Source organism: Penicillium coprophilum (assembly GCF_028826855.1).
Source record: "Penicillium coprophilum strain IBT 35676 chromosome Unknown utg000001l_segment0_segment0, whole genome shotgun sequence".
Lineage (NCBI taxonomy): Eukaryota > Fungi > Ascomycota > Eurotiomycetes > Eurotiales > Aspergillaceae > Penicillium > Penicillium coprophilum.
Window position 1 is genome coordinate 38,886 of NW_026622720.1, and position 23,394 is coordinate 62,279.

Consider the following 23,394-nt stretch of genomic DNA (forward strand, 5'->3'; position numbering starts at 1 on the left):
TACTCGTACATGACTGAATATGATATTTCCATGGCTGCACGCCCACCAGAGCCTCTTGGAGAAGGCTCCAGCGAGGGTGCCGCCGCCGGAGGACACAGACACGGCGTGTTCACTTCCTCAAGACCCCCAGGCCTTTCACCGCGGCGGTGAGCTCAGCCAGCGCCTCTTCACCGAGCTCTACGATTGAGCCAGCCTCGGAGGGCCCGTCCGCACCCCGAGCCACTCCGTACTCGTTCGAGTGACGAACTCGAACGTTTCGCTGGGCGCGAGACAGCCAGAAACCGCAGTCGATGCAGTCCTTCTTGAAGTGAACCTCTTCGAGGTTCCGGAACCACACTCCGAAGGGGTCTCCGTCCACAGCGAAGCCGGTCAAGGTGAGATACTTGACCGGGAGGTAGGAGGGGACAGGGAAACCAGAGCTCAGGGCAACCACCTTTGCCCTCTCGATGCAGAACTTGTCAAGGTACTCGCCGTACCCAATTCGGTGCCAGATCTCTCCGTTGCCATTGTAACCACTACAAATCTCTCCGGTTAGCATCTTTCACCTTGGTCTCATATAACTCTCAGTTGGTACAAAACTTACTAGTACACGGGCGTGGCACAGGACTTGACGCTCATCACCCATCCCTTTTCGATGGCCTTCCATTCACTTGGGCCAAGTGGCTTGTTAATCTCCAAGCCAACTGCCATCTCCAACTCCAGGATGGTCAGTTGAGGGTTGACCCACACAGTTTGCCAGATGATGGGCTGGTATGACTTCATCATACCAGTCAACTTCAACACACGCAGGTTGCGAAACTCGCCCAAAGGCCGCACCTGCTCCAGCGAGAGAATTGTGATGACGATCTCATCCTCTGGCTCCTCCGCAGAGTGGTCAGTTTCCTGGTCATCCGTGGCAGTCTCATAGAAGGTATCGATGGCACCGCCGACCATGGTGGTGGTGTTGGTGGTGGGAGATGTGGGGTCGGTTGCGGAGCCCTCGTTGTCGAAGTTGGTCATGGTGGCCTTGTCGACCATAGTGACTTTGTCAGTCATGGCACCCTTCTCAGTAGTCTGGTCATCATCGAGATCAACAGGATTTTTGGGGTGGACCTTGATAGCATCGAAAAACATGTTGAGTTTCAGGACCGACTTGGTACGGGGGATGTTATCCCATGAGCCGCCCTTATTGAGACAGGCCATCAAGCTGATACGAGAACTGTGGGTTGAGTGAGGAGGTGTCTCAATTTCGGGTTGAGTATCGCTCTCTCGATCGAGCCATTCTTGAAAGCTGGCTCTGCTAAGATAACCAGGAGCCACAGTGGTAGAAGGTGGCACACTGTCAGAGGTGGTTGGGGGTGCAATATCCATGTAGGTAGCAGAAGGTCCTCTGTATAGGGAACGAAAAGCAGGACGGGGAGCTTTGGGGATGGGAGGAATAGGGGATTTAGGAGGTTCAAGAGGGAGGAAAGTGGAAGGAGATAGGATGGATGGACGAGTAGTCTTCTCGACTTGAACAATTCCTGAAGTCGACGCGAGGATGGGCCCACGGCGCTTGAGACTGAGAGTCTTGAATGAAGGCAGTTTTGGAAGATGTAAGCTACCTTTCTTTGGACTCTTCTGACTCTTTGTTGGTGATGTTGTGGTATCAGTCCCTGCCGGGGAGGGATGAACGATACTTCGGAGTCGGAGACTATTGAAGGAAGCAAGCTGAGAGAGTTGGAAATGACTATTCTTTGAACCCTTCTCAGAAGAGCTCGTGACTGTAGTCTGAACAAGATTCTTGGAAGGCGACTGAGCAGAGCTCCGAGGCAATTGACCAGTTGGTCTCGTGATTAGGGCTAAATGATGATGCACGTCAGCACAAAGTAGATCTCAATAAGCACTATGTATATATGTTTGGGCTTTCACAAAGCTCCAATATGAAGTAGCGCATACCTTGTCCCTCACTTGCAGCAAGTTGCTGAGCATGTCCCGTCGCATTTTCCCAGAACTGTTCACCCAGGAGGCTGGTCTCCCCGTGCTTAGGTGTATCATGCTGGTCTAAGTTCTTCATGATGGATTAGGATGATAACAACGAGAAAAATGGATGAAAGAAGCGATGAAGGGGTTGGCAGAGGATGAGAAGAGATGCAAGTCGGATGGGTGAGAGAAAGGTACTTCACACGAGAACCGTTCAAGCGTTGTCTCGTCGCATAAACAGGCTTATCAGGCAGGTACCATTCGCATGAAATTTCGTCGAACGAGATCGAGGGTTCCGGTTCAACTTGCGCGCTCGCCAACATACAACATATTTTGGCGGAGGTATAATTTCATCAGCCTAACATATTGAATAAGGCATGACTATTGTTCCTATTGAGTCAGCTATTCAAATCTATTAGTCTGCTTTGTCAAGATCGGCAAACAGCCTCTATGTCTAAATGATCACATTGCGACCTGATACTTAGGGCTTGGGGAGATATTCCCTAAACTGCTCTCCATGCTCACCATGTTTCATTGGGGTTGGTACTGAATGAGAACCCTCCTTCTTCTCTGGTAAAAGTCACCCGAATGGCAACCTGCTTGGGGCTAGCTAGATCACAGCGCTTTTTCCTACCCAGCACAGACGGTATTGTCTACCAGGCTCTTGGTACATGAAGCAACTGCCCTCGAAATTGCTAGCAAGGTAACGGAAGATAACGGCCGGAGTGATACTGGCCGTGGTGAACAGGCAATCAGGGCCAGCTCTCTCAAATGGCGAGAATCACGAGGTTATCTGGTGCGTGAGTGAGACTTGGTCATCTTTGACAAGACTTGGTCGTTATTCGGGCTTGTTTTTTTATCTCTACTTTTCTTTTAGCATTGCCCAATGTGCGAGATTTGAAGACACATATACCCATGCTGACATAGTTCTATGTCCTGCCCAGCTAGACGTGTAATGGATTGAACTGGAGGAGATTATAGAGCACCGAAAATCAACACGAAAGCAAGCTCTAAGCTAAAGATGAAGATGATACCATAGTCGATGAAGTTTGACACCATAGTTAACAAGCTATATCTGATCTATCATTCTGTAGATATAACCCTAATTTGCCAAGAATGATCTCTCACAATGCAGGCGTCATTTACGCGTTTTGCTGCATCTTGCTGCATAGATGCATAGATGCAAATGCCGTATCATGATGTATCATATATTTGAATCTGGCCGATAGATTGTGATTTCCCCCTTTGCGATCTATATTGTACTTTGTATGTAGACCTATATTTCAGTTGGTAATGGGACATTTGGCTTATAGAATCTGTACGTTGTAAACACTAAAAAAACACATTCAAAACATTCACAGCCTCACAATGTCTCAATCTTGATATTCGCTTTCGCTTGCAATTCCTCCACAGTAGGTTTTCTTGCCCACACGCGGTTTCTAGAAAGTTGATCAGCACGAAAATAAATACCCACTGCGCGGAAGGATACTTACGCAGGTTCATAAGCGTGAATATGCGGGTTATTCAGCTCTGTGCGCACTTTAGCCAGAAATACCTCAACCTCGGCCTTTGTCCACGGCTCTGGCTCCCCAAAGTGAGTGAGAAGCCACATCGCCCAACCTTCTAGCGCGGCGTTCCAATGGGCCCACTGAAGATGTCCAGCCTCCTTGAGTATGGGATCTCTAGCCCAAGGTCCCAGGGGAATCTTATACTTTTCCTCATGCACATCAATGAATCCAGCTTTCTCGATCGCGCTGCGCATCGTTTCATGAGTTCTGAGTGACCGTCCAGCTTGCTCGGAGCATTTAATGAACATGTCACCCCATCCATGTAGCTGATGTTCTTTCTTCAAGGTACCATCATCGCTGTAGACTCGCACGTCTAATTCCATTTGTTCGATCCAACCACCAGGCTCTAGAGCACTATTGTGGGAAGAAAAAGATTGAAAATAAGCAATGACTCAGATTAATTAATTTGGGATGGAAACTCACTCGTAGGCCTGTTTGTATAGCTTCTCCCATCCCTCGGGAGGGAATGCGCCATACATTAGACGCATATGAATGAAGTCAAACGGCTCTCTCCAGGTCCACTCACGGAGCACATCATCCACCTCGAAGATGCAGTTCGGGGGCATCCATGATACAGGTGGAGGAAAGATGTCCACTCCGCGGACGGTAGCTAATCTGTCTCAGTCAAGAATCATAGGAGCTGAGATCAACAATAATTCAGTACTTAGCGGAAATCGATCGGCAACGTCACTAATAATTTGTCAGTTTTCTTACGGCTTGCTCGTGGACTTGACTTACATTGCCCAACTCCCCTGACCGGTTCCGATGTCTAGAATATTCTATACTGCCATTAGCGGAACGTTTGAGCGATCACCTCGATATAGATTCACCTTGGGTGAATTGCCGATAGGAGCGCGAAACAGAGGATTTGGCCGATTGTGATCTAGCACGAGAAACACCATATGACTGGGTTTGTTAATACCATAATCCTTCTAGTGATAGGGGTGTGATTTACCCAATCTCAAACGCCTCGAATTGCTGCTCATCAGAAGGACCCCTTGGTCTCGTTACTTGATGTAATCCAACGTTGTTTTATCACTACTGACCAGTAGTCATCTTCTTTAATGGCCTGGTATCTATCACTTGGGTTAATCTTAGGAAGCGATCTGAAACGGGATATAGACTGACCTTCGGCCATTTTCCAGTCGTCCTCGCGCGATCGAGGATGCGATCGAGGTAGTATCCCTGGATAAATGAGAATTCTTCCATTCTTCCACAGACATGATTCGAAGTGGGACTCACGAGTGAATGTCCTGCGGATCTATTCCATAGTCATTGACCATAGAGTAGAAATCCGGATCCTAGAAAAGAGGTGAGAATGCCCAATTGACTGGAATTATGAAACTTACCACCGCGATATCCAATTTTTTCGCCATATTCGTGACCGTATCTAATTGATTGAATGGGCAAGTCGACGTGGGGGTAAAGGTACGGAGTACAAAATTCCCCGTCCAACCCGTTTCAACGTAAGCCAACGGCCCCCGACAGTATAACCGAGTTACCTAGGTAGGTTGGGTACAGATTTACCCACAAAAAAAAGTACTAGCAGAAGTACTGCAGACTACAGAAGTACTGACGATCGGCACTTCGGAATTATGACTTTATTATACCTGAAACATTGGACTGAATGGGACCAGTCCTAATAGTTGAATCCAACATCTGAGTCTGGCTCAAAACACCATTTCGCCCATGATTTCGAAACGAATAAACGGCAAACGGGATCAAAATCATCAGACTCGCAGCCCCCATGAAATTAGACTTTCACCTTCGTATGCTATTGGAGACATACGCAGAGACTAGAGATACCGTCGTAGGCCCAAGCGTGGTGGCCCATTCAAGTATCTCAATTGCCGACATGGTGAGATGTCTCCCGGCCAAAGATCCAGTCATCGATCTTTTGCTTGTCCTAGGATCAGAAAAGATATCCGCATACAATATTGAACATGGTGCAGCAGCAAGAGCAAAAGACATCCGGTCAGCCAACCTAGGTGGCTCCATTCAATGCAACTTTGACTGAGAAGGTTCTCGCCTGGCTGAACCCCTAAGCCACCTGGTAGGCCTTTGCATGACGATTAGCTAACAAGATAGATGAAACCGGGTCCAATACAATCAAGAGATACTTCAAGACACTCAAGCCGGGTGGTCTACTGGTCAATGATCGACTGCCCTGATTGTACCTATTCGAGATCCACTTTGGTCCAATCTTCTTCTCCCTTTCGCTATGACAACCTTGCTAGGGATACCCCTGAGAAGAGGCGATGATGTAGTGGCCACGCAGATGATCCAGATCGGATTAGATGGGTGTTTGCTCAGGTACCTTCTGAAGGACTTCCACAAGATTTGGTGAAAGAGAGCAAGAGATGTTTTGATCTGAACTACAATGGGAAGATGAAGGAGTCGCACAAGGAGCTAAGCCTAATTCGACAACCGCTCTATGCAATCCGTATGCGTTTGGAGGTGGTGTCATATAGAATACTTGTATATATAATACTTTTGTCTTGATAACTGCCTAGATATTTTTTTTATGGGATGTTATATATGATAGATAGCCACACTCGGTTATCACACTGGGCACAATGTGTAGGGCAAAATTCACTTATTATATATGTATATATATTTAGACTAGTATACCCCAAAGATGTGGGCCCCTGCCATCTCCCTTCATAGACCTGAGCTATGACACGTCAATATAAGCATTGATTCAGGATAACCATATGAAGATATTCTTTAATCTGAAGTCCGAAATGACAGGTGAGACCACAGACTTGACCACAGGCTAGGTCTTGTTTGCATATTGAGCTGCTTGGGCAACTTATACAAGACTATTATGACGATATTGTACCACTGCATAGCGAGGATGCGAAGTTGATGCATACTGTCGCATCCCAAGCTTATTATATATCAAGTGAAAAGCCTACTGCCCTACTGCATACAACTACTGCTCAAAAGAACAATCTGGCTGGCAAATGGCCCGTGGACTTCGCTATTTTGTGTCCCTCCCCATGATAAATACATCAAGAGCGGCGCAGAGATGTCTCTCGCACACACGAACCACCTTTTAATCGCCGAGCACGGAGGGAGAAGTTTTAAAAGAAACCCATTGGAATTGTCGAACAAAAATCATGCATCATCCATAACCTAGTACTTCTTGCCCTGGCGGAGGACATCACCGAACTCCTCCAGAGGGCTGCGGATGAGCTTAGTCTCGGCCCACAGGTTGGGGGTAAGGAAACCGTAGGTGTTGACGACAGCGACGAAGGTGGCCTTGAGGGTGTTCTCGAGGGTCTTGGTGGAACCGGAGGAGGAGGTGTAAGCGTCCTGGACACCGGCGAGCTGAAGCAGACGCTTGACAGCGGGGGAAGCGACAAGGCCGGTACCGCGGGGGGGCGGGAATGAGCTGCAATTAATTAGAAACCATCTCTTCAAATCACTGACCTCCAAAGCAGAATTGAAGATCAGAAATGACCATTGTAGAAACTTACACGGACGGAGACGGAACCACACTTTCCACTCTGCTTGACGGGCAGAGAGTGAGGCTCACCAAGGTTGGTACCCCAGTAACCGCGACGGACGGGGAGGACGGCGAGCTTGGCGATGGTGATAGCGGCACGGATAGCGGTGGCAACTTCCTTGGAGGTCTTGATTCCGAGACCGATGTGGCCCTCGGAGTCACCGATGAGGACGATGGCCTTGAAACGGGTACGCTGACCGGCACGGGTCTGCTTCTGGACGGGCTTGATCTGTATGTTGAAATTGACGTTAGTTTCTGGTCTGTTTTCGATATATTCGCTTTCCACTCGAGCTTGCACTGCGCAATTGCATTCAATTGTCGCATTCCAGTCGAGTCCCGCTCAATCCTCCAATCTGAGAAAAAGTGTGTCGATCCGTACCTTCATAACCTCATCCTTGAGCTTGGGCAGGAAGAAGTCGACAATCTGGTACTCCTTGACGGGCAGAGAGTGGAGGTAGATCTGCTCCATGGAGGTGATCTTGCCGGCCTTGACGAGACGGCCGAGCTTGGTGACGGGCTGCCACTCCTTCTCCTCCTGCTTGGGGCCACGACGGCCGCGACGGCCACCACGGCCACCACGACCGCGGTCACCACCACGCTCACCACCACGGTCGCCGCGCGAACCGAAACCACCACGTCCACGGGGAGCAGCGTCAGCCATATTTATGTTGTTATGGGGAAGCGACGGGGAGGGTTGTCGGTTTTGAGTTGGTCGTCGAGATTCACGGCGCTGAGCACTGTTTGCCCGAAATTTGCGCGGGTGGGCTAAGCGAGCGGGCAACCCTAGTGGAGACCCTATGCCCTAAGTTCCAGATCAGGTAGGTGGCACGTGCACTTAAGGTTTCCAGGGCGGTGTCACCTGATGGGGCCCATAAGTAGATCGATAGATCGTTATTTTTAGAGGGACATTGACGCAGTGGAAGATGCAATGGATTTATCTTATGTTAGTGTTTTCAAGCTATTAGCTATAGCAGTATCTTATAGAATATCATAATTTGAAATCAGATCGACTGCTCATGATGTTGTTGTTCTTCCTCCTACGTCACCCTGAAAATCTGCTTTGGGCGGATGCACTTCCTATTTGGGCAATGCGACAGGTCAATCTCGACTCCGCAATTCAAGATTATTCCCCCAGTTGCCCCTGCCATAGTATTTCAGCGTCTCCCCTTTGCTTTGGTGTTCATTCTTTGCTTTCTTCTTCGATTCATCCATCTTGCATCTTTTCATAGCTACTCAATCGCAGTTATGTTGCGCTGGTAAGTCTTCCTTGCTCATCACCTCCTTGAATTGAAGCTCAAAACATCTTCAACCAGGTACCAGTCCAAGTTGGCAAAGAGGCCCATCCTCACCGCAAGCGTCACCAGCGCCGTATGATCCCATTTCCTCTTCCCGCTGAGCAGCTCCTGATTCTTGTTGCAACAGTTCCTATTCGGCAGTGGTGATGTTCTAGCACAGCAAGCTGTTGACCGGAAAGGTCTCCAGAAACACGACTTTGCCCGCACTGGGCGCATGGCTCTATATGGCGGAGGTATGCTTTCAAGTCTCGAGTCTGTTGTATATCGCTGATCGGTGTGTATTTTCCTTTTCAGCGGTCTTCGGTCCAGTTGCCACTACCTGGTTTGGCATCCTCCAGCGTCATGTCGTTCTGAGGGGCACCACATCCACCACCGTCGCCCGTGTTGCTGCCGATCAAATCTTCTTTGCTCCGATCCAGCTCACCTGTTTCCTATCCTCGATGGCCATTATGGAAGGCGTTGATCCTGTGGAAAGGTGGAAGGCTGCCTTTGGTCCCGCCTACAAGGCCAACCTGATGGTCTGGCCGTTTGTACAGGGTGTCAACTTCACATTTGTCCCTCTAGAACTGCGTTTGCTTTTTGTCAACGTTATCAGTCTGGGTGAGTACCGTGCTTTTGAGTGCCCATCATACTCCTTCAGTTATTAACAACTCATTAGGCTGGAACTGCTTCCTTAGCTTGATGAACAGCGGCGAGGAATTAGAACTCCAAGGCGTGATTTGAGATACCCTTGAAGTTTTGATTGTCAGCTATTCTGAGCATTTTCACCTTGGCGCTCCATTGTATAGTAATTTTGAGTTGGGTTATTTTGTCCTCAGGCATCGGGAGAATTTTTATTCTGCTTTTTTTTTGGGCCATATCATAGACAACACAAATATGAATCTCAATATCCAAATTGAAGTGAATTAGAATAAACCAAATGGTCTGGTAGAAATCAGAGCAAAGTGAAGATTGGGAATATAGAGGTGTGAATACAGGTGTGAATATTTGATTATGTTACGGAAGAACCCAAAGAGGCAAGGCAAGTTTTTGTGGCTCGAACTTCAAAACTTCCACTCTTTGCAGTCAATTGTCGCCCACCTCCACTCTCATCTCACACTGCCTGGAGCAGACTATTACTGCTAACTCGATCCAGGCTTGGATTCCTCTTACCTTCTTTGTGCGAAAACCCCCAAGTTTGCGCTTTCCCTGAAATTCTCGCCCCTCCGACTTTCCGACTCGATCGTCTCCCCCTCCACATCCATTCACTATGGCTACCGTCGCAGAGAATGGTACCCCGGCTGTTGCCGATGAGAACTCCGCTCCTGTCACCGAGACTCAGACTGGTGATGCCGTCACTGTTTTCCACAACCCCGATGACTTCAACGTGAAGCACCCTCTTATGCACGAATGGACCCTGTGGTTCACCAAGCCCCCCTAGTGGCAAGGTAGGAGACATTCCTTGGGTAAATCGACATCAGCATGCTCACCAGTCGAAATTAGGGCGACAACTGGAACGATTTGCTTAAGGAGGTGGTTACCTTCAGCTCTGTTGAAGAATTCTGGGGCATCTATGTATGTCCAATCCGATATCTCCCCCGGTCAACGATCACACTAACCTCGATCGCTAATAGAACAACATCACGCCGACCTCCGAACTTGGCTTGAAGGCCGACTACCACCTCTTCAAGAAGGGCGTACGACCCGAGTGGGAGGACCCCCAAAACAAGCACGGTGGAAAGTGGTCATACCAGTTCAAGGACAAGCGCTCCGTCCCCATCGACGAACTCTGGCTGCACGCGCAGCTGGCCGCGATCGGCGAGACCCTTGAGAACGACGACGACAACGAAGTTATGGGAGTGGTTGTGAATGTGCGTAAGGGCTTCTACCGTGTCGGTCTATGGACACGCACAGTCGGCAAGAGCATTCAGGGCGATAAGAACACCCGCACACAGGCGCAGGGCAAGGAGATCCTGGAGGCAATCGGCCAGCGGTTCAAGGACGTTCTGCGACTCAACTTGGCGGATGTCGTCGAGTTCTCCGGCCACACCGACAGTGCACACAGCGGCAGCACACGCGCGAAGGCCAAGTACACCGTTTAAATGGGGGGCTGGCTAGGACGGTGATGCGCAGACGAGGATGAAAAACGAAAAGGGGACGGATGGCGATGCGCATATTTCACGATTATGGACGACACGAATCGAGGGGAATTGACTCGATGTGTGGTGCTAGGAAACTGGGAATGATACACATAGGGACCGAGATTCCCCCTTTTATGCCCGCCCCGCCGCATAGTTCTGCAGGGACGATCTGATTGCTTGCGACTTGTATCTTACTCTACCAAACACATTTTACGAGAGGCTTATGCCGTGGTTGAGGCTGAGGTCGTGCCAGTATGATGGTATTTTCCTTACATTATTCTATACAAATATGACCTGTTCTTGAATCCATTCAACTTTTGGTGTTGCAGGGTCGATCCTAGCGAGGTCAAGTGAGTAGAGCTCTTGATTTTGGATGGTGGCTATCTTAGGAGGTACATTGGTCGGTGTAGGTCAGGTAAGCAGGCTCAATCTCCAGGCCCTGTGTTATAGTTCTTTGTTGTCGCATCTGATCAGCGAGTTGGAACAAGAAGGCTTCTTATACCTGGGTAGGGGCCAAAAAGAAGAAGAAAACGTACTCTTCGCCCATTCTATAATGGACGAGGGAGGGGAGAAAAGCCTTGTAGATTCTCTCTGGTCTTTCTATCACTACTACGATGAGCTTGGCTTTTTGGACCTCGGGTTCCATATATTGACAACAAAGCACTGTGCCACACATCCAGCGATTCTGACACATGGGGCTATAGCTTTCTTTCCCAACTTCATGGTAGTTACTGCAAGCTAACTGCAATGATCAGCTTGCTTAACACTGAGTATTTCACAGCTTACGACCCGCTGCGGGAGCGTCTCGGGGTATGCTTATATATGGTACGATGATATAATTGAGAGTTTTGAAGACCGCGGTGAGACTGACACTAGCATAGCCAGAATATCCATAGCAAGCCACACAGATAAATCGTACTCAGCCCCTCGACCACGCAAATCCGGATACTTTCCTCAGTTACTGGGCGGATGTGAAGGCAGTCGATATACGGAGTACTCCGTACATCCATCTCTATTATGTCTGTCAATTACAACGGAACATGTCCCATATTGTTACCGTAGAATATAGTATACTATTGAGATTTCAGCGTGTCAGTTCCATCGAATACAGCTACCATCGCCGATTCTAACAGTGGTTGAACCATGCCCATTGTCACCAACAGCTACCCACCTACCTGATAAACAAAATCACTCTATTTATGAGCTTGGAAATGCTAGCAGCCAGCTCGGTTATACCAGAATATACGGGAATAAAAGTCTGATTACACCATAGGCGGTGAAAACATCGTCTAGATACGCATCAAGCTAGTGGATTAGTTTGCTCCAAGTAACGGGTTCAAAGTATCCTATGCACCAGGCGATGACACGCCTCCCATCTTTTCCCTCGCTGCACTGCCTTTACAAGATCCTCAACCACTATCTCCTTAGAAAACATCATCCGAACCCTGGCTTTCTGATCGAGAACCTTCGAAGGGCGAATAAAAAAAACCTGAGATGATCGGTTTAGTACGGAATCTGGCAGTAAAATAGTATATCACTCATTGATCTGTGGGGTGTCAACAGTCCTTGCACTAAACACTGATCCTCACTGTCACGATGTTCCTCGGGGCCGGGATATGGCAGAAGCCACTTTTCCCAGATACCGTAGTCCTTTTTCCACAGCGGACTGGCACATCTTGGAATACATGGCCACAGACACTGGTGTAGTAGATCAACCAACCATAGTAGCAGTTGTTAGACTAATTGAGTCTATTGGTACGTGGAGGACAGACATCGTCTCCCATATCTGCTGGCTCAATGTCGGCTATGCTGATCGCAGGGCTGTAGACAGTGACACCCGTGGTGGTACAAAAGGGAGAGATTGAGGCGAGATATATAAGCAAGAAAAAAGGGAGGAGTTGTGTTCAAGTCGACATACACGCGCAGCAGAACAATTAGACATCGCTGAGCTTGTGACTTTCTGAGCCTCAATCGTGCGCGGCAACCAACATCAACCACCTATCATCTCTCGCTCAGCACATATGTGGCCGTTGGTGATTTTATGAGTACACATGGTCAAGTACGGTCCAACCTTTCGAGAACAATCACCCATAAATCTACCGCTGGCCCTTAACAAGCAATACTAACAAGTGTGTTGAGCAAGGGTGATGGCGGTTAGGGTCTCTGGTACATTGAATAAGTCTTGTTGGTCAAGGGACCTACAGTCACTGCGCACACGTACCGGTAGTAATCTGACTGCACTCCTTATACCGTTACATTAGGTAGGGGGCTTCGTAACCTCGGGAGTCAACTAATGTCTCAAATAACCGCTCAGGGTTGCCCAGGTGCCTGAATGAGGTCAGGGCTCTCCCGATTTATGTCGGGTCCACGTGATGCTCTGGCGATATAATCTCCCCTTCGCAAGACAGGCAGTGTTTGTTGTATCAACAGCATCCAAAGATCGACTCTTTATCTGCATTGATGATTCCATCATGATCAAGCCCGAAGACAGGTTTTACTCAGAGGGCCAGGGCTATTTTGGCCCTAGGGAAAGACCCACAACCCCGAAACCCACTGCAATGTATGGGATTGGGACCAGTTGCGATTGATCAAAGTGAAAGGAACCGCCAAACTCTTCCCCCTAACGAAGATATTGAGAACTCAATTCTTGCTCAATTTACCGATTATCCTTCGCCGGAAATTCGTGCAATTATAGTCGACGACGAGGGGCTTCTTACTAGGGTCTCGATAGATCCGAAAGAAGATAATATATCCTTCGTTGCATATATCCCATTTATACCCTATTAATCGCTTACAAATTACTCTACAATATACTTCTCTTAGCTTCAAGAGCTTGATCGGCTTAGGCTAGGTGTCGATCTCTCCTTATATAATAGCTAGAGAGTCGTATTTAAATTCAATCCTTATAATATACCTCGAAGACTAGAAATATCTTGAAGGAGATTAATATACTTAATAAGCTACTATCCTCTCCTAATATTGTACCGTTTAATCGGGTCGTTCTTAAAGATATAGAGTCTCGAGTGATTGGATTCACAACAAAATATATCTTAGAGGGAACGCTAGCAGACGCCGATCCGAGAAGGCCCTTCCGATTTGAATGGCTACAGCAGCTTACCTAGGTGGTGGATTTCCTGAACCTAGAATTTGGGATAATGTATCAAGATATTGCACCGCCGAATTTACTTGTCGATCCCGAAACAGACAAGCTTGTTCTCTTCGATTTTAATTGGGCCGCTAATAGAAAGGAGTATCTACTGGATAGCCGAGACGATATGTCTAGCGTTGTCTTTACGCTGTACGAGATCATCACTAACGATATATATTTTACAAGTATTCCTTATTGGGAGCGAGATATAGATATGGTGTAGACTATTGAATGGACCTATCACCGCGAGCTAGACTCTGATATGTTAAAGTTCCGCACATTTTTAAATGAATGGGTAGCGACGAGAACCGACAGAGCCATAGAACGATGTCTCAATGTACCTAAGCGGCTTACATAGCCAGGCCGGCCGACCCCTCCAGACTACAGTGTACCCTTTGAGCTAAGCCGGACAAAGGAAGGGGAAACGGTTTGGCGAACGGGTCCACGTACGAGGCGCACTGCACTCAAGAAGGGACAATACTGCTTTCGGTGGGAAAGGCTTCCACACAGCAGGCTGTTGAAGAAAGCTAAGACCTTGGAAGCAGCGTAGCTGATGACCGAGAGATCTCTCCGTCAGCTCGAATCTGGACTAATCATCTTATCAGAGAGTAGGAAATACACCACGAAACACATTGAAGCCTTCTGTATACCCTATATATACCTAGATAATGATCATGTATGATGCGATCAAGACTTATAAGGTGATGCGGTATATTGATGACATTCAAGATAGGCGGTTGGTTCTCTACGGGGGCTGATCAAACGTCTTGGCTTAAGTTCCATATATTACTTTTGTACTCTTATTCTGACGGGGCTATGAGTTTGCAACTGACAATACATATCGATGCGAAGGTGAATCTGTGAAGGAAACATGCTAGGAAGGAAGTGGACTCCATGCCTTCAAAAAGAGGCACACGCCCGACTTTGAAGAGACCCGAAGATTCTCTCCCCACTTTATTTCTTATGATATGACACTATAGTATTAGACATATCCTGGAAGGATAGACTGCTCACTGATCCACAGTTGTATGAATTGCCCAGGTATTCCCGGACGTATTTTTGTTCTTTTTTTTTTTTTTTTTTGCTTTGGGACTCTCGACCGAGGGGGACAAATGTACACCTCCAATCCAAGAGTTTACTTATGGAACCCTCGTAGGCACAGATTATCGCCAGTGTCTTATTGCTTTCCTGGACTCACTCTATCAAATAGTGGTTTTGTGCTCAAAGAGCTAGAACTGACAATGACAGGGATGACACCAGATGGACGACTGATGGCTTCTTGAGCATGTAGAGTAAACCGATGGGCAGATTAGTCCCCTAGGCTGCTTCCGGGTATTCTGAAAGGGCGCCGATGGTGGAAATTACAACGAGAATGACTCCCATGATTGAATTTGAAGTATAGGGGAAGACAATGAAAAACTGGATTGTTTCTTTGGACGTGACATTGTCGCTTAGTATCTCAAATCTGACCTCCAGGGCTAAAAAAAAGAAAAGAAACCAAAGGTACTTTAAAGTGTTTGGTCTCCAAATCAACTGCTCTGATCAATCCTATGTTGTAGAGTATAGTTGAAGACCAGGAGGACAGAGAGTAAAGGCGTCCTATTACCTTGTTGAAGATTACCTTAAGGTTAGAGTAGCCAATAGGACACAGCTGTTTATCGAGGTACCTCTGGTCAGCAGAATACTCTTGTAAGTCTCAGCTAGACATACTACCGGAAAATGCAGCCTCAGATAAGACCATCGTATCCCGTTTGAGGCTCATGAAGGCCCCCAACGAAGATCCGGTTTGCTCCGAGTGGCTGTCGGAACATCCAACTCGTGGTATCCCTGGTGTATAATCTCGGTTGGGGGCCGACATCGGTCCTATTGACTCCCGGAGTACGCAGTATGTTGTACATAGAGTAGTGGTAGCTTATTCTTCGGACAGTTGCAGCGATACCACATGCTCGAAGGATTGAGGTTTTAGAGAGCGTTTACAGCCTGGACTTTCACGGCAAGCCCTGGCCAATAGGCAGCTCCAGAGGATCTATCAAGATCAGTAAGCTCTTAGCCATGAAGCTCCAAGGGAACTATTAGAGGATTGCCAATCTTTGGGAGAGAAAGCCACCACATAGACATCCAATCAGATCACGGCTTATACCATCTGAGGATGTTGAGTGCTAAGTCCGTGACCCCCGAGCTTCAGCCTTAGCGAAATCGGAGCCATCGGAGATGCAAAGGGCGTGTGCCATGACTCTTGGGCTTTCTTGGGAGTTCTTGGTGTTTTCGTTTATATTTATGGGGTATCCCGTGTGATTTTGGAATCCTTTTTCTTCTTTTTTTTCCTCCCTTCTTACCTTTCACTCACCAAAGAATGTAAAAAGTGAGGTCTCTACTAACATACTAAAATGACCAACAGAAACCCCTGCCTTATCACCTGGCTTGGCAGGCACCCTAAACATCAGATCCACCTCGCTTCTACAACTTACGAGAGAATAATTACCCCAGAACACACCAGACCAAGATGGGACTGAACTTGATTTCTTTCAGGTCATCGCTTCCTGTATTGGTTGTCGCCTGATGGAGAAATCAAACAAGGTGTCGGGTAAGCGGGTAATGTGAAGCTATTGAAACAGAACGAGGGGACCCCAACGTTGCATTCGGACCGGCATGAGTGATGTCTTCAATATCCCGAAAGCCCTGGCACGTAGCCACATACCGACCCTATCTACCGAAGCCACACAGAGATCCCAGATCCCAAATTCCAAATCCCAAATCCCAAATCCCTCCAGCGGAGCATAGCTGCTCGACTCCGGAGATAAAAAAAGAACATTTGCCCTCGTGGCAAATTCAACCGGAAACCTCCTCAACTGGGAAAGTTCCAAAAGCTTCACCGGCCATGTCCGCTGGGAACCCTCGACATGATTCGATGGAAAAAACTGCAAAAAAAAGTGGACTCGGGCTGGCCCTTTCACCAATCCCCCAGACGAAAGATTGCAGACCCTCATTTGCTCGGATGATTCCAAACTGAGTCAATCCACTCAATTCTCGGCATCTCATTGCTTGACCTGCACTTTCCGCGTTGCCCTCGTGGGTCAATTCATCTCGATTTCAGCCATTCGCCGTGGGACGATAAACACCGATCATCGGCATCCACGGTCGTGGCCAATCTTTCGTTCAATATCCGACCTTCTCAGATCAGTCTGGGAAAAAAAAACATCGAAATTGCCTTTTTTTTTATGCTATCGTTTTAATTTTTTAATTTTTCCAAATTTTTCGGTTTTTCTTTTTGCTCGATATCAGACAGGCTGGTCCCACTCAGCCTCGGATGTTGACTCAATGAAAAATTGCATATATAGTATTATTCATGCCCTGATTTTTTCCAATTCTTCTCTACTCCGACTGCGATTTTATTTTGGGCCCTCTTGAAAGAGAAGGCATTATCTGATCTCGTAGCCATGTCCAACCACGAGATGGAGACTTCTGCTGCGTATGTATATGGTTGGCCGGGATCCATGAGTTGGTAGCTAACCCGATCTTCAGTCCTCCATACGATACCGAGGACGTCACCCAACACGTCGTTCTGAATGAAAAGGCCATGGATGCCGAATTCGATAAGGAGAACCAGGTCACCGCTGATGGCGGCGAACCCACACTCTCGGAGAAGACTTCCTTGCGCCATGTGGCAGAGAACCTGCCTCTGTCCGCCTGGTTGGTGGCCGTCGTCGAGCTCTGCGAGCGTTTCACATACTACGGCATGTCTGGTCTGTTCCAGAACTACGTCCAGCGACCTCTCGATGGTAGTCAGGGACGTGGTGCCCTCGGTATGGATCACCAGGGTGCCACCGGCCTCACTACCTTCTTCCAGTTCTGGTGTTATGTTACTCCCATCATCGGTGCCATCGTCGCCGATCAGTACCTGGGCAAGTACAAGACCATTGTGCTGTTCTGTATGATCTACATGGTTGGTTTGCTCATCCTGGTCTGTACCTCCATCCCCACTGCCCTGCAACACGGCTCGGGTATCGGTGGTTTCATTGTCGCCATCTTGATTATCGGTCTGGGTACCGGTGGTATCAAGAGTAACGTGGCTCCGTTGATTGCGGATCAGTACAAGCGGAAGAAGATGGCCGTTTCTACCACCAAGAAGGGCGAGCGCGTCATCATTGATCCCGCTCTGACCATCCAGCGTATCTACATGATCTTCTACGGATGCATTAACGTCGGTTCGCTCTCCCTTCTCGCCACCCCCTACATGGAGCTGTACATCGATTTCTGGCCCGCCTTCCTTCTCTGTCTCTGCATGTTCATGGTCGGTACCCTCGTCATCGTGCTCGGCCGCAAGTACTACGTCGTGCGCCCACCCCAGGGCTCCATCATCACGGACGCTTTCCGTGCTATCTGGATGATGATCAAGAACCGCAACATGGACGCCCCCAAGCCCTCATGGCAGACTGAGCACAATGGTGCATCCGCTGTCACCTGGGATGACCACTTTATCGACGAGCTGAAGCGTGCCCTGGTCGCCTGCCGCGTGTTCGCCTTCTACCCGATCTACTGGGTCGTCTATGGACAGTTTTCTAGCAACTTCGTCGCCCAGGCCGGCCAGATGGAAGGCCACGGCATCCCCAACGATCTGATGCAGAACTTTGACCCCATCTCCATCATCGTTTTCATCCCAATCCTCGAAACCTGCGTCTACCCTGTGATGCGCCGCATGAAGATCCCCTTCCGCCCCATCACCCGTATCTCCCTTGGCTTCGTCGTCGGCTCCCTTGCCATGATGTACGCCGCTATCGTGCAGCACCTGATCTACTCCGCCGGGCCCTGCTACGACTCACCTCTGTGTGAGGCCTCTGAGATCGACGGAATTGCCCAAGGAAACAGGGTGCACATCGCCATTCAAACCCCGGCCTATGTCTTCATGGGTATTTCAGAAATTTTCGCCTCTGTCTCCGGTCTCGAGTACGCATACACCAAGGCGCCGCCCAGCATGAAGTCCTTCGTGCAGGCCATGTACCTTCTCACAAACGCCTTCGGATCCGCCATCGCCGAAGCACTTACCCCCGCCGCCTTCGATCCCGCCATCATGTGGATGTTCACCGGTCTTGCCTGTGCATCCTGCTTGTGCGGAATTATCTTCTACGCCATCTTCCGTCACCTGAACGCCAAGGAAGATGACATGAACGCCCTCGATGCCGACGACTACATGCCCGAAGCTCCGGTCGATGCGGACCAACACCAGTCCAAGCCGGAGTAAGCATCGCACCAGCGGTGTTAATCTGTATTATTTTGTTTTTCTTGTTCTTTTGGCATTCGCATTGTTATCGCAAGTATCTCTACGCTGGGATCGTACTTTTTTTTTCATCTTCGCTTGCATCATCGGAGCACTTTTGGGTGTTTTCAGACTGCTGTGCAGATCATGAGACATGGTATGATATGACGCTCGGTTTAATTTTAGTATATATAGCTCATAAATAGAAAATGAAATAATCAATATACAACATACATCAGATGAAAGAATTCCAAGGCACGTCTTATCTTCAAATTACTATGGATATGTACTAGACTCCAAAAGACTCCATCGCCGACTCGGCCACCCCACGCCAGTGGGCCACTCGGTCTTGAGCCTGGCCGCGGGGACAGACCTCCACAATGGCACGAATATGATTCACCGCAGTCTGCATGGACTCTTGAAGTGGATTCAACTCCATCTCCTCAAGGATCTTCTCCGCTCCCTTTTCGCGAACGACGGACTCAAAGAGCTTTTCCATACGAGTCTGCTCCTCTTTGTCCTCTGGAGTCGATTTCATATTCCATAAAAAGGCACAAGGGGGATTCCAGCGAGGTGCGGGTACTACACTGCTGAACTCCCAGTCCAGAACAGCAGTGATAGGACAGTCGGGCTGATCCGGGTCACACATAATATTTGCAAAGTGGAGATCTCGATGTGCGAGAACATAGACGACCTGGTTCAACTCTTCAGCATGTTCCTGAATAGCTGACGAAAAGGCTTGAATTCTGGGAATCATATCTCTATAAGATTCAAGTGACGGATGCTTTTCCATGGCGTAGATATAGCGATCGAGACAGGTGACGGTGAAGGCCACAAAGCTATCGAAACCCTGAGAAGGAATAGGGTTCAACAACTCAAGGGACTCGGATCCCGCCCAGTATTTCTCTAGATCAGGGGCCTCCCAGAAATTCTCATCAATTGGAGGGCCTTGGGTGATCTCTCCATCCAAGAGGGTCAACCCGCCAACATAACTATCCCAAGGGTGTGCATGAAGCTCGATCAGGTAGTCTGTCAATTGATGGACCATTTTAGTACGGACTTCTATTGACAACGTATCATAAACCTGATCGATACTCTTCCCGGGAACCTTTTCGAGGAGAGTAAATTCATGACGGATGATATTGTCATCGGTGGAATCGTAGCGAATGATGGCGGGGATGGGAATGCTAGTATTCTGACGGATCCATGTCATGACACCGACTTCATTACGAGTTTTGATGGTGGGAAGTCGATGGCCCGAGACGCGTAGGACCAGAGTCACTGAGCCGTCTGCATTGACTGGAAGCACAGAGCCATCTAATGTATGGATCGGGGTGGGTGCTGCGAAATGGACTAGATAGATAGAATGAAATGCCGCAGTGACTTTGAGAGGTTCAACTGAGGTAGGAGTGGGGAGATCCAGAGACACGATAAATTGACAGATATTGTCGGCGCTCAGCGCTGGAAGACGATAGCTGTCTGTTCCCATTGTCGACGAAGTTCACGAAGTCACCAGTCCGGATATAAGATTGTTGTTGGGGCGATTGTTGTGAGGGTGTAAGATGAAATGGCGCTAACCTTAGGTCGTTACTAGTAGCATGTGACCGTTCTTTATGTACTAGTGCTAGTGTGTTTAGTAAATAATGATTTCTATGTCTGGAGTTTCTGACAATGCATATAGGTGCAAATAGGCGAGTCTAGAGACTAGGATACTAGATACGGTAAAAAGCCTATTGCATGCTATAGGGGAAAGTAGAATTGCACTTGAACTACGTGAAATGGCAATGCGACCTTAGCAAATTGAAGTATAGTTGGGCCCCAGTCTCTTAGGGCATACACATTCTTCCCCCAGAAACCAGAATTGTTCCCCTCTGGTTCGAGGACCCTAAATGAAGGTCCGAATCGGAAATCCAGGCCCCTGCTATGTTCCCACCTATTTCCTCTCTTTCAACTCCATATGTTCTGATCTGGTCTTGACCTTGGTTTGTGGGTGTATATAAGCCAACAAGACAGCAGATGAGCACGCCTGGAATGAGCTTCGAGGATTGGGAACCAGGATTGGTTGGCGAGAGTAACTGTTTTTTTCATCACTCATAATGCAGTGAACTCTGGCTACGGATTGACTTGAACAGGTGTAGATGATATAGTTGAGAAATGAGTCGTCTTTGAGAACGGCTCAACTCCTTTCCTCTTTGAACTTACGGAACTAGGAAGGGACAAAGAAACCATGTTACTGGTTCGGGCGACATTCTAGACACTAATGATCACTATAGCTTGTGGGACATACTACAGAAATCAAGATGCCTGAACGATAGGCAGTACTATATCAGGTTTTCTTCTACATCAGGCAACCATGACCTTCGAGAAGGCAAAGACATTCAATCTATAGGTCCTGTAGTTATACAAAACATAACATGGATATATATTTAGTTGCCTATGAGGCTCATGAAACATTTGAACCTGATTGGCCAAGTTTCATAGATAATTTTCAGGCTACATACATACCCTCCTAGGCACGCATGCTATTTCCGAGTTGTATACAGAGTAGCAACGTTTGGATTTGTTTCCTATTGGAAGTGTACCAAGTCGGTCTTCCATAAGTCCATACATCATAATCATGACGTGCAGACTCGGGTTGCCACAGACCGTGAGACAAGGTACTGGGTACATGCTCCAAAGTGGGGAGTACCAACCAAAGTCAAGTACTCAATACCTTGGGAAAATATATCCAATGCGGATCCTTGACCGAATGCCGATCTGTCTTAAATAGAACAGCGTCAGCCACACAGGGTGAATGGTCAATCTCAGAAGACTCCACCAAATTGCAGTGCCAAATATGTAGGAACAGTGCACTCTACTAGAAGATTGTTAAAAATAGGGGGGCCATAACGAAAGAAAAAAAAAACCACCTTTCTATTTTATGAAACATTTAAAATACATATGAAACCCGAGAAACCCTTGAAGCTCATTTAATCCTTAATAAAATATTAAATGCTTAACGCTCAGCGCGACTAATCCCCGGACCCTTAATTGGCTTTGCTCTCCCTGACACCGCCAGCGCTTCTGCCCGTACCCTCCACTTCTCCCGTCTCACCCTTCCCTCCTTCATCACTCTCCCCCTTTACTATTATTGTCCCTTGAAGAACCTGAGATATCTGCACACCATGAGTGTAAGTGAAATCAATGTGACCTTGTTAACCTGAATCTATTTTCTGATGCAACTTTCCCTAGTACCAGAGCTTAGGGGATAACAACTCAGGCGGCTACGGCCAGTACAACCCATACGGAAGTCAGCAGCAGAGCAATCCCTATGGAGCCCAGGAACAACAACAGAGCTATGGATATGGTGCTGGTTATAACCAGGCGGGTGCGGCAGAACAGGGAAACGGTGGCTATGGTATGCTGACCCGATGATCTCACCTTGCGACAAGTCTAACGTCTCGACAGAGATGTCCAACATGAATCAAGCTTCATCTGGTGGCCCAACTGCGATTCTGAACAAGTGCAAGGAGATGAATGAGGGCATCACTGAGCTGACCAAGAAGCGCGAGACTCAATTGGTCGCCGCCCAAAAGGCCCTTCTGGACTCGAGCACCGGCAAAGAAGACCAGGCTTCGCGCCAAACACTTGACTACATTGAGGATGAGATCAATACCGCGCTGCGTTACCTCCGCGATCAGTTCAAGCGCATCAAGGAGACCCCGGGATCCGGTGACTCGCGCGTGCAGGGCCAGGTCGAGAACGTCAGCCGCAACCTGCGTCGTGAGATTGAGCAGTACCAGCGCACACAGAGCGACTTCCAAAAGCGTCTGGAAGAGCAAGTGCGCCGCCGATACGAGATTGCCAACCCCGAGGCTTCCCCAGAGGAGTTGGAGCAGGGTGTGCAGAATGTTCTGATGGGACAGGAGCAGAGCTTTGTTGTATGTTTTTGTCCAAAGTCGAATCTTGGCAGGAGTCCCTTGCTAATATATGAGGATTAGGTTCCCGGTACTCGCACTCGCCAGGCCAACGATGCCCGTCAGGCTACCCTACAACGTTCCGCCGCCATCCGCAAAATCGAGCAGGATCTGATCGAACTTAGCCACCTGTACAATGAGGTCGCAGAGCTGGTACACCAGCAGGAGCCTGCAGTCCAGCAGATTCAACAGGGAGCGGAGGAGACACACCGTAACGTTGAGGGGGCCAACACCAAGCTTGATAGCGCTATCCAGAGCGCCAAGAACGCTCGGCGCTGGAAGTGGTATGCACTGATTATCATCCGTATGTATTTACCTGTCTGCCTACCAAAATATGGCCCCAACCGCTAACCTAATGTCTAGTCATCATTATTGGTATTGTCGTCGGTGTGGCCGTCGGTGTCACCCAGAACAACGGCGGCGGGAAGTAGTGATCTGTCTTGCACTCCCCTTCCTACCCCCTCCATGTACGACCTTTTCCTGGGGACGCATCTCTGCATCCTCCCATTTGTCTTTGTCCCCTCGTTATACCACCCCTTCGCATTTCCTTCTTGTGTAAAAGCAATGTCTTTCAGACCCCTCTTTCTTTTGTGTCTTTGCC

General features: G+C 48.3%; 8 protein-coding genes across 8 annotated transcripts; 4 read left to right on the forward strand and 4 right to left on the reverse strand.

The window, feature by feature from the left end:
* Window positions 1-109: 109 nt before the first annotated feature.
* N7500_000016 (uncharacterized protein) lies at window positions 110-2,035 on the reverse strand (the record flags this gene model as incomplete). Its single annotated transcript, XM_056671162.1, has 3 exons — window positions 110-515; window positions 584-1,820; window positions 1,918-2,035. 3 exons carry the CDS (start codon window positions 2,033-2,035, stop codon window positions 110-112), a joined length of 1,761 nt encoding a protein of 586 aa, XP_056536735.1.
* A 1,275-nt stretch (window positions 2,036-3,310) lies between these two features.
* Window positions 3,311-4,885, reverse strand: N7500_000017 (class I SAM-dependent methyltransferase; the record flags this gene model as incomplete). The annotated part of the gene is made up of 11 exons (XM_056671163.1): window positions 3,311-3,380; window positions 3,435-3,863; window positions 3,933-4,119; window positions 4,174-4,199; window positions 4,248-4,288; window positions 4,340-4,415; window positions 4,465-4,506; window positions 4,556-4,585; window positions 4,638-4,694; window positions 4,752-4,810; window positions 4,859-4,885. Coding segments are annotated over 11 exons (1,044 nt in total), but the record flags the coding sequence as incomplete, so codon positions are not given.
* Window positions 4,886-6,647: 1,762 nt separating this feature from the next.
* On the reverse strand, window positions 6,648-7,681 carry N7500_000018 (40S ribosomal uS5 domain-containing protein; the record flags this gene model as incomplete). Its single annotated transcript, XM_056671164.1, has 3 exons — window positions 6,648-6,944; window positions 6,992-7,249; window positions 7,400-7,681. 3 exons carry the CDS (start codon window positions 7,679-7,681, stop codon window positions 6,648-6,650), a joined length of 837 nt encoding a protein of 278 aa, XP_056536737.1.
* A 584-nt stretch (window positions 7,682-8,265) lies between these two features.
* Window positions 8,266-9,038, forward strand: N7500_000019 (Mpv17/PMP22 family protein; the record flags this gene model as incomplete). The annotated part of the gene is made up of 5 exons (XM_056671165.1): window positions 8,266-8,276; window positions 8,334-8,388; window positions 8,443-8,548; window positions 8,610-8,915; window positions 8,974-9,038. 5 exons carry the CDS (start codon window positions 8,266-8,268, stop codon window positions 9,036-9,038), a joined length of 543 nt encoding a protein of 180 aa, XP_056536738.1.
* A 526-nt stretch (window positions 9,039-9,564) lies between these two features.
* Window positions 9,565-10,396, forward strand: N7500_000020 (eukaryotic translation initiation factor 4E; the record flags this gene model as incomplete). The annotated part of the gene is made up of 3 exons (XM_056671166.1): window positions 9,565-9,681; window positions 9,798-9,869; window positions 9,929-10,396. The coding sequence occupies 3 exons, from the start codon at window positions 9,565-9,567 to the stop codon at window positions 10,394-10,396; spliced, it is 657 nt and encodes a 218-aa protein (XP_056536739.1).
* Window positions 10,397-17,020: 6,624 nt separating this feature from the next.
* N7500_000021 (peptide MFS transporter) lies at window positions 17,021-18,822 on the forward strand (the record flags this gene model as incomplete). Its single annotated transcript, XM_056671167.1, has 2 exons — window positions 17,021-17,052; window positions 17,106-18,822. The coding sequence occupies 2 exons, from the start codon at window positions 17,021-17,023 to the stop codon at window positions 18,820-18,822; spliced, it is 1,749 nt and encodes a 582-aa protein (XP_056536740.1).
* A 304-nt stretch (window positions 18,823-19,126) lies between these two features.
* On the reverse strand, window positions 19,127-20,326 carry N7500_000022 (phosphotransferase family protein; the record flags this gene model as incomplete). The annotated part of the gene is made up of 1 exon (XM_056671168.1): window positions 19,127-20,326. One exon carries the CDS (start codon window positions 20,324-20,326, stop codon window positions 19,127-19,129), a length of 1,200 nt encoding a protein of 399 aa, XP_056536741.1.
* Window positions 20,327-22,001: 1,675 nt separating this feature from the next.
* Window positions 22,002-23,224, forward strand: N7500_000023 (syntaxin; the record flags this gene model as incomplete). The annotated part of the gene is made up of 5 exons (XM_056671169.1): window positions 22,002-22,007; window positions 22,069-22,234; window positions 22,285-22,757; window positions 22,818-23,097; window positions 23,157-23,224. The coding sequence occupies 5 exons, from the start codon at window positions 22,002-22,004 to the stop codon at window positions 23,222-23,224; spliced, it is 993 nt and encodes a 330-aa protein (XP_056536742.1).
* Between the last annotated feature and the right edge of the window lie 170 nt (window positions 23,225-23,394).